This window comes from Heteronotia binoei, chromosome 11 (genome assembly GCF_032191835.1).
Source record: "Heteronotia binoei isolate CCM8104 ecotype False Entrance Well chromosome 11, APGP_CSIRO_Hbin_v1, whole genome shotgun sequence".
In the NCBI taxonomy this organism is placed as follows: domain Eukaryota; kingdom Metazoa; phylum Chordata; class Lepidosauria; order Squamata; family Gekkonidae; genus Heteronotia; species Heteronotia binoei.
This window is the reverse complement of record NC_083233.1, coordinates 24,124,432-24,139,325: the sequence shown is the minus strand read 5'-3', so window position 1 is coordinate 24,139,325 and position 14,894 is coordinate 24,124,432. Positions and strand designations below refer to the sequence as shown.

The window sequence follows — 14,894 nt, the reverse complement described above, 5'->3', positions numbered from 1 at the left end:
GCCTTCTAGAAGGCTGCAGGAGGGTAAACCAGTTTCTGGGTGGGAACTGCAATTTATATTGGAGATTTTGGGTGGGAAACCCTCAGTGGTGGGCAGTTCAGTCTCGGAGTCCAGTTAGTATGGAAACAGTGTGAGAAAGATATGGTCGGGCTTGCAACAGTCCAAGTAAAGTGCCTGTCCTGCATGTCATCTAATTAGGGTAAGTATTAGAACAGGGAGAGAAGGAGCATTTCCCCCCCTACTTGGATTTATTTCTTCTGTTAACTTTTCTTTGAAATGCCTGTACATAGATAATTACTGTAAATAAATATTTTGTCTGTTTAAAGTGGAGTCCCTCTGTACCACATAATTCCCCCAGCCACTTGGAATGCTAGGAGTGGGTTGGGGTGTCCCTAGGGTGGAGAGAAGTGGCACAGTAGCTGGTTGCCAACTCTCCAGAGGATCCCTAGGAAACCCTGAGATGGGTTCTTAGCGAGTCCAGAGGTAGGTTAGGAGGCTGTCCCACCTAACCAGAGCCCAGATAGGGACAGTGGTGGCAGTGAATACCCTGAGGCAGCAAAGCAGAACAGCCCTTTCAGGTGAGCATACCGGGAAGGGCTGGGCAAGGGCAGGGCCAGCTAGCAGACACAGGACTGGTCTGCCGCACACTGTATAAACGCTCTACCTGCTTGCTGGGCTTGTTCATTTCACTCCACAAGCTAGCATGGCGGCAAACTACTGTAACTCCATGCATTCCAACTATCAAGCTTCCAGTGAAGGTAAGCTGATTCGCTACCTGACCTTGTTACTACAAGACTGAACAGTCATGGGTCCCCTCCCCCCCAGAGATCCAGACTTAGAGCATTCCAAATATCAAAGTTTAATAAATGAATAAAATATTACACATGGCCTTTTCACACATTTTAGGCTGAGCAAGAGAACAAAGAAAGGGTGAAAATACACAGTACCAATGTTCCCTCTAAGCTGCAGAGTCGTTTGAGCAAAAATTCTTCTTTGTGAGCTACTGGTATTAAAGTTCTGAGCTCTTGCATAAATGATCGTGCTCCAGGGTCATCCTTCCTGAGCTAAGACAAAAATGTGTGAGCTGGAGGCTAAAAATCTGTGAACTAGCTCACGCTAACTCAGCTTAGAGGGAACCCTTTCCCTACCCTACATTAGGTTATTATCCTAATGATGAATAAATAGGACAAGCTAGCTTTTCCTGACATTGCAATTGTTTGAAGTTCAGCATTTCCTTAGATCTCCTGGCAGGCTTCTCTCTGTGTCCCCTGCTGCAAGGACATGATGGAGTCCCTACGTAAAAGCTTAGTCCTGCATGGCATGCACCCATCCAGTAACAATAGCATAAGGGAGAGCTCTTCCTTGTGTCTTTAATTTTTATAATCTACCTTGGGGAGTCTGTTCCCCCAGGGGATCATTTGGACCTTCCTGTCCCAAAAGGAATTTACTTTCTAGCCCTCAGGCTGTTAGATATTGTCCCTTTTGGGTGTGACCTAGCAGCAGGGAGTGACTCGGCCAGAGTCCTTCGCATAACCAAGAGCTTCAGGGTTCTGTACTTGGGCCTTGATGGCTCTCTTTTTCAGCTCCTTACTATTCTGCAGCTTCCTGCCTATACAGAGATTGTCACAATAACTGAAAGATTGGGGTGAATTCCTGGGTAGAGGACGTTTCTTCACATCCCTAATGAAGATAAAAAGGCCTGATGACGAACTTGTTGACTATAAGGCAGAGTTAGTAAATGGTGAACAACTCATTAACCCATCTGGATTTGGCATGAATTTAGTTAATGGCTGCTGGTTGTGATTTAACAAATAAATAAGTACATTTGATTTGGAGACAGACATTAATTATTGTTCATGCTTGCTTAAACAGAACTCTTTTGCTCCTCTGCCTTCCTACTTCCAAACCTGCATGGTTATAATCCGCCCCAAACTAGGGTTAGCAGGTCTGATTCAGGAAATATCTGGGGACTTTGGAGGTGGAGCCAGGAGCAAAATTGTGACAAGCACAATGAAACTCCAAAGGGAGTTCTGGCCATCATATTTAAAGGGACCAAGTTCCTTTTAAATGCCTTCCCTTCATTGGCAATAATGGAGGATGGGGACACCTTCTTTTGGAGGACTTTTTTAGGAGAGGCACCAGATGCTATGCTGAAAAATGGGTGCCTCTATGTCAGAAAGGCATCCCCACCCCCAATACCCATGGATCAGTTCTCCATTACAGCCAGTTTGGTGTAGTGGTTAAGTGCATGGACTCTTATCTGGGAGAACCAGGTCTGATTCCCCACTCCTCCACTTGCAGCTGTTGGAATGGCCTTGGGTTAGCCATAGCTCTTGTAGGAGTTATCCTTGAAAGGGCAGCTTCTAGGAGAGCCCTCTTAGCCCCACCCACCTTACAGGTTGTCTATTGTGGGGGAAGGAGATAAAGGAGATTGTAAGCTGCTCTGAGTCTCTGATTCAGAGAGAAGGGCGGGGTATACCTCTGCAGTTCTTCTTCATTATACCCTATGGCAGGGGTGGCCAATGGTAGCTCTCCAGATCTTTTTTTTGCCTACAACTCCTATCAGCCCCAGCCATTGGCCATGCTGGCCGGGGTTGATGGGAGTTGTAGGCAAAAAAAACATCTGGAGAGTTACTGTTGGCCACTCCTGCCCTTTGAGGACCTGTCTCAATAGAGTACAGTGGAGTGCCCAGCAGGCATTCACCACGAAGCAAATTATAAAGAATACATCTACAAGGTGTGGGAACATGGTAACCAACAGTAAAAAGACTACAGATGCCGCCCCCCATCTGATCTGTCAACACAAGTTAGGGTTGCCAATCCCCAGGTGGGGGCAGGGGATCCCCCGGTTTGGAGATCCTCCCCCCGCTTCAGGGTTGTCAGAAAGCGGGGGGAGGGGAGGGAAATGTCTGCTGGGAACTCTCTTATTCCCTAGGGAGATTTATTCCCATAGAAAATAATGGAGAATTGATCCGCGGATATCTGGGGCTCTGGGGGGGGGGCTGTTTTTTGAGATAGAGGCACCAAATTTTCAGTATAGCATCTAGTGCCTCTCCCCAAAATACCCCCAAGTTTCAAAAAGATTAGACCAGAGGGTCCAATTCTATTAGCCCCCAAAGAAGGTGCCCCTATCCTTCATTATTTCCTATGGAAGGAAGGCATTGAAAAGGTGTGCCATCCCTTTAAATGTGATGGCCAGAACTCCCTTTGGAGTTCAATTATGCTTGTCACAGCCTTGATCTTGACTCCATCCCTAATGCCTCCTGGTCCACCCCCAAAGTCCCCTGGCTCCACCCCCAAAGTCCCCAGATATTTCTTAAATTGGACTTGGCAACCCTAACACAAGTCCCAATTACACAATCCAGTAATGGTAGCCTAAGGATTCTGACCACATGTGATACATAAGAAGCTGGCTTTTACAGCATTAAATCATAGGCCCTTCCAGGGTTTTTTTTTTTTTTGTAGCAGGAACGCCTTTGCATATTAGGCCACACACCCCTGATGCAGCCAATCCTCCTGGAGCTTACAACAGGCCAAGTACTAAGAGCCCTGTAAGCTCTTGGAGGATTGGCTACATCAGGGGTGTGTGGCCTAATAGGCAAAGGATTTCCTGCTACAAAAAAAGCCCTGGCTGCCCTTTGAGATTTACTCCAACTGGCCAGCGGCTCTCCAAGGTCTCAAACCAATCCTTCCCACCTCAGTCACCAGGCAGCCTTTTAACTGGAGATAGGGTTGCCAATCCCCAGGTGGGGGCAGGGGATCCTGCGGTTTGGAGGCCCTCCCTCCACTTCAGGGTCATCAGAAAGCGGGGGTGGGGGGAGGGAAATGATTGCTGGGCACTCCATTGTTCCCTATGGAGACCGATTCCCACAGGGAATTCATATCCCAGCTCAGCCGCGAAGCTCGTTATGTAGCTTGTCACTTCCTTTCAAGCTAATCTACCTCACAGGGTTATAGTGAGGATAAAAATGAGGGAAAGGAAGGCCAAGCACATTGCCCTGAACTCCTAGGAAGTGTGGGATAAAAAAAAATTGTAATAAATAGCTTCAACACTGAAATGGGTTTGTTTCAGGTGCAGGGCCAGCCCTGCCACTAGGCAAACTAGGTGACTGTCTAGGGTGCCAGCCTTCTGGGGCTGCTAAATTGGGCACCCCTCATGTGACTTGGTGACATTATTAGTGTGTGGGGGGGCAGAAGTTAGCCTTGCCTAGGGGCCAGACAGGCATGGGCTGGCCCTGTTCAGGCCCTGAATAGCCTGATATCAAATCTCAGATGCTAAGCACAGTCAGCCTTTGTTAGTACTTGGATGGGAGACCACCAAAGAAGTCCAGGGTCTCTGCGCAGAGGCAGGCAATGGGAAACAACCTCTGAACATCTCTTGCTGTGAAAAACCCACGAGGGGTTGCTAAAAGTCAGCTGCAGCCAGATGGCACTTTACACACATGCACACACCTGTAAATGTACAGTAGCAGAACAAAATTTGAGTCCAGAGGCTCCTTAAAGGCCAACCCATGTTTCTAGTGTATAAGCTTTCTTGGTCAAAGCTCACTGATGAATTGAGCTTTCACCCACAAAAATTTATGCCATGTGAAATGTTATTGGCCTTTAAGGTGCTACTGGACTCAAATTTTGCTCAGCATTAAAATGCAATTCTAAAGCGACCATTCTGTATGGCTGTGAATCAATTCAGAAAGCCAAAAGACGTGCCTTTAAAACTTTACAAACCCGCTAAGAGACCTTGGGCCAGTCACAGTCCTCTCAGAGCTCTCTCAGCCTCACTTACCTCACAAGGTGCCTGTTGTAAGGGGGGGAAGGGAAGGCCATTAGAGACTTCTTAAGGCAGAGACTCCTTAAGGGGTCTAACACCTTTTCCCTTTTCACAGAAATGCACATCAACAACAGGGGAGGGGGATCAAAATTGCTTTAAGCAACATGTGTGAATTCAGCCTAAAATGCTGCTTTTATATTAAGTTAGAACATAGCCAGAAGGAGGACACTGTGCTCTTAACACACACAACCAGGGGTAGTTTTGTAGAAAAGTAGGTGGTGGAGCTAATCCAGGGATTGTTATACAGCTGCACTTATTATTCAATGGACAAGGTGGGGAGGAGGAGGGGAAACCCTCAGAAAGGTTCAGGAGCTGTGTTCCTGTGAGCTCCTGCTGAATCCGAGGCCTGCATACAACACAACATATACGAGGTTCACTAGGGCTTTTTTTGAGCAGGAATGCACAGGAATGCAGTTCCGGCTGGCTTGGCGTCAGGGGATGTGGCCTAATATGCAAATGAATTCCTGCTGGGCCTTTTCTAAAAAAAAAAAAAAGCGCCTGAGGTTCACTAGTTAATTGAAAAGAAGAAAATATATAGGAACTAATTGTGTAAAAGCAATTCGTACAGCCAGTAAAAGTATCATCCCATTAAGGCCTAATACATATCCGGAAGACAATCCACTCGATACTTACAGAAATAATCACATGTAGCCGAATAATTAACTGCATCAATATTCCAAAATTGATATGTTTAGCTAACAGAGAGTGTCAAAGATAATTGCTTGTGTGCATACCATGCCCCTTCTACTGCATAGGAGGGAGACAAACGTGAAACATACACAAACAACTATAATTTCGGCTCTGTGAAAACTAAACATCTTAATTTCAGAATATGGATGGTGTTAATTATCAGGTGACATATGATCATTTTCACATTCAGCTGGGATCTGAATTCAAGCCAAACTACACATTAGGTTGGTGGGTCCAGAGTCGACTCTCTTGCTAAATTAGGCTTAACTCTCAGCCAGGAGGGGTCTCCAAGTTGGACTGGGGCCATATTACTAGGGGAGGCAGAGTCCCTCTTCCTACGTTGCTCTTAGTCATGGCATGATAAAAAAAAAGGTTGCTTTTTCCCACTGGAGCTAAAGGCAACCTCTTCTCTTTCCAAGCACTGTAGCCCTGTGGCTAATCACTACTTTCGAGGGACAAAAGCACAGCGGGAAAGCCAAGTGTGGAGCTGGATGCTGCAAGTAACTGTCTTTGTATCAGACCAAGAGACCACATGATCCCATTAAAAAGTTAAAGGTAGTCCCCTGTGCAAGCACCAGTCGTTTCAGGCTCTGGGGTGACGTCGCATCACGTTTTCAGACTTTTTTACGGGGTGGTTTGCCATTGCCTTCCCCAGTCATCTACACTTTTCCCCCAGCAAGCTGGGTACTCATTTTACTGACCTTGGAAGGATGGAAGGCTGAGTCAACCTTGAGCCGGCTACCTGAACCAGCTTTCGCTGGGATCGAACTCAGGTCGTGAGCAGAGTTTAGGACTGCAGTACTGCAGCTTTACCGCTCTGTGCCACGGGACTGCTCATGACCCCATACTTCTCCTCATACTGGTAAGAAGCTCACCGAGTGCTTAAATGATGGCCCGGATAATCCTTGTGCACTGGAAATCATTTAAGCAGACATGACGGCCTGAAGGTGGCCTGTATGAGAAGTAGAGTTGTCAGGTCTGTGTTGGAAAATACCTGGAGACTTTGGGGGTGGATCTGGGAAAGGGCAGGGTTGGGGGAGGGGAGGGGCCTCAGCATGGTGCAATGCCATAAAGTCCATACTTCCATGCAGCCCTTTTCTCCAGCTGGAGATCAGTTGTAAAAGCGGGAGATCTCCAGATCCCACCTGGACACTGACCACCTTTAAACATGCTCGGGTGCATTGTGAGAATTGCAGACACAGGCTGCGGCACCTTAGCTAGAAGCCATTTTGTTTGCAGAAGCTATCTTGAAGATCTAAGGCAAAACTTAAGACTGGTGTAATCAAACTACAAAACACTGATCTCAAAGCTTGTCTTCCCGCCGAATGAATTCCCAAAGCCTTGAGAGGCTTATGGAGCCACAGCTTCTCCCTGAGAGGAATGTGTCTATCGCTGAACCATAGGGCTGATTTCAAACTTGCTGGGGGCATGAAGCATTCTGCCATAAAGCAAGATGATTGCTAGGGGGGAAATGCAGCAGCATATAATGAACAACGTTTTGGGGGTTTATACAGCTGTTTTATGTTGCATTCAGGTGTGTGGCTATGGCTCAGAGGCAGAGCATCTGCTTTGCACCCAGAAGGCCTCTGGTTCAATCCTCCACCTCTCCAGCTAGCAAGATCAGGCAACAGCTGATGAGAAGGACCTCTGCCTGAGACCCTGGAGAGCTGCTGCCAGTCGAAGACTGACTTTGATGGACCAACCATCTGACTTGAGCTAAGACAGCTTCATATGTAGATTTTATTTACGGGGCAGGGCCGTGGCTCAGTGGTAGAGCATCTGCTTGGTATGCAAAAGCTTCCATGATCAATCCCCAGCATCTCCAAGTAGAAAGGACAGGTGATGGGTGACGTGGAAGATCTCTTCCTGAGACCCCGCAGAGCTGCTGACAGCCGCAGCAGACAAGACTGACCTTGATAGACCAAGAGACAAGAGCTAAGGCAGCTTCATATTTATGGGGTGAGGCCGCAACTCAGTAGTAGAAAATCTGCTTTGCATGCAGGTCCTAGTTTCACTCCTCAACATTTCCAAAGAAAAGGATAATAGAATCCTAGAGTTGGAAGGGATCTCCATGGTCATCTAGTCCAGCCCTCTGCACAATGCAGGAGTTTCACAAATACCTCCCCAACTAGGGTTGCCAAGTCACGTGCACAGAGCATGTGCGGCGCAGTGACATCACTTGCAAGTGACGTCATTGCGACATCACACGCTGGCCACTCTAGGAGCTTCTGGGAAAACTCTTTATGGTTTCCCCGGACGTTCTAGCAATTTGGGAGGGAAAACTCTGTCGTACAATAGCATAGAGTTTTCCCTCTCAAATTGCTAGAGCATCGGAGAAACCATAGAGTTTTCCCAGGAGCTCCTAGAGTGGCCAGAGCGTGCCATCACCAGCGCGATGTCACTTGTGAGGTCCTCGTGCCGCCATCGGGGGAGGATCCCCACCACCAGCCCAATGCTGGCTGGTGGGTTTGGAACCTCCCAAGCAGGAGAACCCCCACCCGGCCCGGGAACTTGGCAGCTCTATCCCTGTCATGATCCTATGCCTAGTGTGGCCTACAGGCTCCAGGAAAGCCTGTGTTGGTGTTGCAAGTGGGTCAGCATCTCCCAGGATCCCTTCTGATTGAATAGCAGAGTTTTCAGAGGGAAAACTAGCCCAGAGGGGTGGGACCTGGGAGGAAAGCAATAAAAGGCCCAGCTAGAAAGGGAAGTTGTTGTCTCTGGAGAGGCTGCAGAGAGAGAGAGAGTGGTTCTTTCTGGAGCTGGAGGCAGATTGCAACCAGAGGAGGATTACTCATCCAAGGAGGGTGAGTTTGTTTGAAGTCAGAAGAAGGGAACTTCTAGTTAGTTGCGTCACGGCTGTTTATTTCTTTGCACCAATCTTTACTGTTTGGTTATTCACCATTGCACTAAATGTTTTACAACCCACTTATTGTTATAGAGCTTATATAGAGTTGTTATAGAGTAAGTGTCCTGTTTTGCCAATGGCTGTTGCTGGCCATGGCGAATTCACGCATGGCAAGTTGGTGCTTGGGTGCGGGGGGGGGGCAACAGTGGGAGCGCTTCTAATGTCCTGGCCCCATTGGTGGACCTCCTGATAGCGCCTGTTTTTTTTGGCCATTGTGTGACACAGAGTGTTGGACTGGATGGGCCATTGGCCTGATCCAACATGGCTTCTCTTATGTTCTTAATAATAAACTTCTTGTTGTTGTTATACTGCCTGGGTTCTCACGTGTCTTTGGTCACAGATAAAGGGTTTTGTTAATAAGGAACACAGGGTTGGGTAAGGGTACAGACCCTTACCAGAGTGGTGGCAGCCAGCAGTAGGCCCTTCCTGGTCCCTGCTTTGTGGCACCCACACACATATTTCCCCAGTGGCCCCTGCTCAATGCCCAGAAGTTTACAAGATAATGCATGGGATGGAGAAAGTAGAGAAAGAAGTACTTTTCTCCCTTTCTCACAATACAAGAACTCGTGGGCATTCGATGAAATTGCTGAGCAGACAGGTTAAAACGGATAAAAGGAAGTACTTCTTCACCCAAAGGGTGATTAACATGTGGAATTCACTGCCACAGGAGGTGGTGGCGTCCACAAGCATAGCCACCTTCAAGAAGGGGTTAGATAAAAATATGGAGCAGAGGTCCATCAGTGGCTATTAGCCACAGTGTGTGTGTGTGTGTGTGTGTGTGTATATATATATATATATATATATATATATATTTGGCCGCTGTGTGACACAGAATGTTGGACTGGATGGGCCACTGGCCTGATCTAACATGGCTTCTCTTATGTTCTTATGTTCTTAGAACATGGCAAAAACCTCCAGGATCCCTAGCCAAACTAGCCTGGAGAAAAACTGCTGACCGACCCCAAAGTGTCAGTCAGAATTTCCCTAGGCATGTAAGAAAGGGCCACGAGAACTAAGCACTGAGACAACCCTTCCTGCCCTCCTTCTCATGATCTGCCTAATTCACCAAATCAGCATTGCTGTCAGATGGCCATTTAGCCTCTTTTTTAAAACCTCAAAGGAAGGAGGGCCCACCTCCTCCCGAGGAAGCCTGTTCCAGTGAGGAACCACTCTGTCAGGAAGTTCTTTCCGATGTTTAGCTAGAAACTCTTTGGATTTAATTTCAACCCGATGGTTCTGGTCTAAATTTCTGGGGCAACAGAAAATAATTCTGCACCATCCTCTATATGACAGTCCTTCAAGTACTTGAAGATGGCGATTGTATCACCTCTTAGGCGTCTTCTCTTCAGGCTAAACATACCCAGCTCCTTCAACCTTTCCTTGTAGAACCTGGTTTCCAGACCCTTCACCATCTTTGTTGCCCTCCTTTGGGCACATTCCAGCTTGTCTATATCCTTAAATTGTGGTGACTGGTGATGTGAAAGACCCTACATGAGACCCTGGAGAGCTACTGATGGTCAGGAAAGGACAAGGGTGACTTTGATGGGCTCATGGCCTGGCTCGGTAGAAGGAAGGTCCTTGTGTGTCTTGTGCAAAGTAGAGGACGTGGACACTCTTCAAATACACTGGGGAGTTTGCACCCAAAGACATGATCTCTCTCCTTCTCTCTACTGCTCTCTCTCAGCTAGAAGCTGTTCAGAAGCAAAGATATGCTTTGGTCCACCTTCAGTCTTTAAGGGAGACGTAGTACAATTTGATCCCAGAGAAAAGGGACAGTAGCAGTGAAGTACGTAGGTCAAGATGTTCACAAGTCAAAGTCAGGCAGGGTCTGAGGTGGACAAGCAATGACAGATGAAGCCTAAGAGGAGGGCCGAAGAGACAGTGCTGTGTGTCCTCAGGCTAACACGCCAGTCAGAAGACTAGAAGCCAGGATGCTCATGGCGAGGGTGCCCAGGGAGGCTACCATAAGAATAGCACGGGAAAAGGGCTTTGTATTCTCCTGCAGCCACCTGTACTCTTCATGCAGTTGCCGTCTCTGCAGTTCAGGTCCCACAAGCTTGCGGATGGTCTCGTAGTAGCTGCTGAGGTACTGGATCTGGCAAGAGAGAGAGAGAGACAGAAGATAGTAACGGCAAGGGATGCTGAACTCTCACTCTGCACCACTCTGCCCTAGCCTCTACATACCTGCTCCTGTGAAAGAAGCTTCACATCAATGAGCTTCCGATCGTAGGGCACCAAGGAGATGACCTTGAAAGTTAGGTAGGGTGTTTCGCTCACTTCGTACTGCAAGAGACAAGAGAGGAAGGAGAGTCACGCTGGTGGGTGGAGTTCATGCACCAAACTGGAAGGCCAGCTCCAGGATTTGTGCAGGACTTTTTTCGTAGCAGGAACTCCTTTGCATATTAGGCCACACACCCCGATGTAGCCAATCCTCCTGGAGCTTACAGGATTCTTAGTACAGGGCCTACTGTAAGCTTCAGGATGATTGGCTACATCAGGGGTGTGTGACCTAATATACGAAGGAGTTCCTGCTACGAAAGAAAGCCCTGGATTTGTGTAAATCATGGCTGACAGAATATAAATTTAGTCCGGGCAATTATCCCATCCTTCTCTCACCACTCCTCTTCTCCACACCAGCCCCTCCCCTCCCCTCCCCTTTAGCTTCACCCTTCTTGTGGCTTAGAAGGTCTCTCGAATCAACAACTGATCTCCTGATGACAAAGATCAGTTCCCATGGAGAAAATGGCTGCGTTGGAGTGTTATATCCTGTGGGGCCTCTGCCCCTATCCTTCATCATTTCCAATGGAGGGAAGGCATTTAAAAGGTGTGCAGTCCCTTAAATGTGATGGCCAGAACTCCCTTAAGAGTTCAATTGTGCTTGTCACAACCTTGCTCCTGGGCTCCACCCCTAATGCTCCTGGCTCCACCCCCAAAGTCCCCAGATATTACTTGAAATGGACCTGGCAACCCTGCAAGGGGTCCACCCAAAAACATGCGTGTGGACAAGCCCTTCTGCCATCCCACTGGCCCCCATTCTGCTCTCATTAGAATTCCCTGTTCTTTTGACATGGCTGGTCATAATCTCTTTCTAGGCAGTTGGCTCTGGGATCAAGAAATATCACTCGCTGGGGCATGCTTTCTCCAGTCATGCAAAGCAAAATGGGCCTTGGGAAAAGGAGTGGGAATGGGGGAAAAAATCCAGGCAGACACCAATTCCCAAATAACTGCTCAGTCCACTGCAGAATTCTTCTGCGGCGATTTTAGCATCCAGCCTGTGCTCACACTACCCGACTGCTGTGCCAAGAGCACTGTTTGTGGGCTGGACATTGTAGAAGAATCAGTGAACGACAGGCAAGAGAGCATCACCTTCGTCTCCGCTTCTACCACGAGCACGACATCCTCCAGACGGATCCCGAACTCACCATCATGGTAATAACCAGGCTCTAGAGAGAGAGAGAGAAATTGGGGCAAAGAGGGAAGAGTGCTTCTTTTCCCCATGCGGTGCCTGCAGGTCCACGTTTCTCTGCATCCCGCAAACAACTACAGGACAACTAGAGGACCTAAAAGAATGGTACCTGGACCATGATGCAGTATTAAGAAACAGGGGAGGGAGGTGGAGCCCATTCTTTGAAAGGCTTCTCCAGGCCAAATCTTTGTGTGTCGCCCCAAGGCTGCTTATTCTCTGAATTTAAAAATGCCCTTAGGAGGGGAGACACGGAGAGAGGCACCGTTATGTTGTGGCACCTAGGATCCCTCTTTTTGGGGGGAGAGGCTAAGTTAACCCATACTGGAGAGAATGATTTTGCCCTGGCCACTGCAGAGTTTACCACCACCCTGGAGATAATGGCAGGCAGTCTGCCCTCTGGGTCCCCCAAAGGGTTGCCAATCACCGGGGGGGGGGGCAGGGGATCCCCCAGTTTGGAGGCCCTCCCCCCACTTCAGGGTCATCAGAAAGTGGGGGAGGGAAATGTTTGCTGGGCAGTACATTCTTCCCTATGGAGACTGATTCCCATAGGGTATAGTGGAGAATTAATCTGCAGTTATCTGGGGCTCTGGGGGGACTGTTTTTTGAGGTTGAAGCACCACGTTTTCAGCATACCATCCAGTGCCTCCCCTCAAAACACCCTCCAAGTTTCAAAAAGATTGGACCGGAGGGGGGTCCAATTCTCTGAGCCCCAAAAGAAGGCGCCCCATTCTTCATTATTTCCAATGGAGGAAAGGGATCTAAAAGAAATGCCGTCCCCTTAAATATGATGGCCAGAACTCCCTTTGGAGTTAATTTATGCTTGTCACAACTTTGCTCCTGGCTCCACCCCCAGATATTTCTTGACTTGGACTTGGCAACCCTAGTGCCCCAGTTTCTTGGGGGAGAACATGGTCCGTATCTCTCCAAATAGTCTCAGCAGCTCAGCAGACCCTGGCTTCTTCCTGTTGCCCTACAGATCCCTGTGGTCCTGACTGAGAACCGAGCTCGACCTTCTCTGCGCAGCCCCGCCTTTGCATTTGCAGTCTGGACTCCATTCCTTGGTTGCAACGCTGCGGCTGAGTGTGGCACAACACGGACGCTTGTTTGTTTCTCCCGTCCCGGATTCTCCTTCCTCCTCTCCCGTCACAGCTCTTCTCAGGCAGCCGTAGCTTCCCATCAGAGCCGCCCCCCAACGCAGCAGCCCCACCCCTCCACCCCAGGAAGGTTTCGTACGTGACGGCCTCTTGCGAGCTGCTCTGACCCCACTCGGCTTCATCGGCGGCCTCTTGCCGGCGCTGCGAGGGAAGCTCGCGGGCGAGGCCAACAGCAGCACATGTTTTGTCTCGCTGCCTGCCACGGGGACGACGAGAGAAGCGGATCGCCTGGGCTGCTTCCGCCAGAGGTTGTGGCAGGTCCTTCCGATCCATCTCTCCCTCTGCAGCCCCCTAAATCGGCCGCATCCTTTCTGATCCCCGTCAGTTTGCTTTCTGCCCAGCTGCGGTTCCCCAGTTCTCGCCCTTCCAGCTGTCTCCTTTTTCTCCTCCAGCCTGAACCCCACCCCCCCATTGCATGGCCTTTTTTTTTTAGCAATGTCTACCCTACTTCCCTCCCCAAAGTGACTCACACCAGCACAGCTCCCTTCCTCCGTTTGCTTCAGCCTCACAAAAACAACCCTAGGAGGCAGGTTTTGCCGAGAAAGAGCGAACGGCCCCAGATCGCTCCCGGGCAGAGTGGGGATTTGAATCTGCGTCTCTCAAATCCTAACAAGATGGTCGAGCTTAAGGGCCACTGATGTTTTCTTTCCTGAGTAACTAAAAATATCCCAAGCTGCTTCCCGCCCCCCTCCCCTCCTCCCCCCCTCCCGTTACTAAATTTTGTTCTGTCCTAGAAACACAACATGGCAACAAAAGCTCAGCAACACAGAGAAACTAGAAAGGAGAGCCAGGGTGGCGTAGTGGTTAACAGAGTCAGACTAGTATCTGCAAGATTCAGGTTCAAATCTCCATTTGTGCCATGGAAGCTTCAGCAGGGCTTTTTTTTGTAGCTGGAGCTCCTTTGCATAATAGGCCACACCTCCCTGATGTAGCCAATCCTCCAGGAGCTTACAGGGCTCTTAGTACAGGGCCTACTGTAAGTTCCAGGAGGATTGGCTGCATCAGGGAGGTGTGGCCTAATATGCAAAGGCGTTCCTGCTACAAAAAAAAGCCCTGGGAACTTGCTGGGTGACCTTGGCCCGGTCACACACTCTCAGCCTAACCTTGGAAGAAGAAGAGGAGGAGGAGGAGATTGGATTTATACCCCATCCTTCACTCAGAACAGCTTACAGTCTCCTTCCCCTCCTCTCCCCACAACAGACACCCTCTGAGGTAGGTGGAGCTGAGAGAGCACCGAGAGAACTGCTCTTGAGAGAACAGATCCGAGAGAACTGTGACTGGCCCAGGGTCACCCAAGCTGGCTGCATGTGGAGGGGTGGGGAATCAAGCCCGGTTCCCCAGATTAGAGTCCTTCGCTCTTAACCTCTACACCAAGATTGTCATCATTATAAAATGGAGGAGAAGAGGAGGAGGAGTCAGTCACTTTGTGTCCCCATTTGGTGAGAAAGCTGGGGCATAAATGAATTTAAATAAATAAGAGACAATCCTATCAAACAAAAGCTTTTTTTTTTTAAAGCATACAGCAATTCTTTTGTGATCTTTTTCCAGGTCTCCTAAGGGATGCCTGAGTTAACCTGCAGCAGCCAGTGAGCTCCCAGTAGCTACCTGTGGGACATCGCTGCTCTGACCTCTACACCACGCTGACTTTTCTGTGCCCAACTCTCCCCTGCCCAGACCTATTTTTTTCTGGCCTCTCCTTTCACTCTCCTCTTGTCTGTTTAACACAGCTGGCAAGACTTTGGGGGCAGGGAGCAGGTTGCTCCTCTGTTTTCCCGAGCCAGGACTGGCTCAAGGACTTTTGGTGCCCCAGGAAAGGGAAGTGACATCTTGCCTCATCCCCGTGCCATGGCA

General features: G+C 48.9%; 1 protein-coding gene across 1 annotated transcript in view; it reads right to left on the bottom strand.

Annotated features, from left to right (window-relative positions):
* Positions 1-10,317: 10,317 nt before the first annotated feature.
* Positions 10,318-14,894, bottom strand: part of XPNPEP2 (X-prolyl aminopeptidase 2) — a 54,762-nt gene continuing 50,185 nt past the window's right edge. The window contains exons 19-21 of the mRNA XM_060249122.1: positions 11,790-11,866; positions 10,608-10,706; positions 10,318-10,518 (exon numbers count right to left, since the gene is read on the bottom strand). Coding sequence (XP_060105105.1) covers positions 10,318-10,518; positions 10,608-10,706; positions 11,790-11,866 — 377 coding nt within the window. The remainder of the gene's footprint in view (positions 10,519-10,607; positions 10,707-11,789; positions 11,867-14,894) is intronic.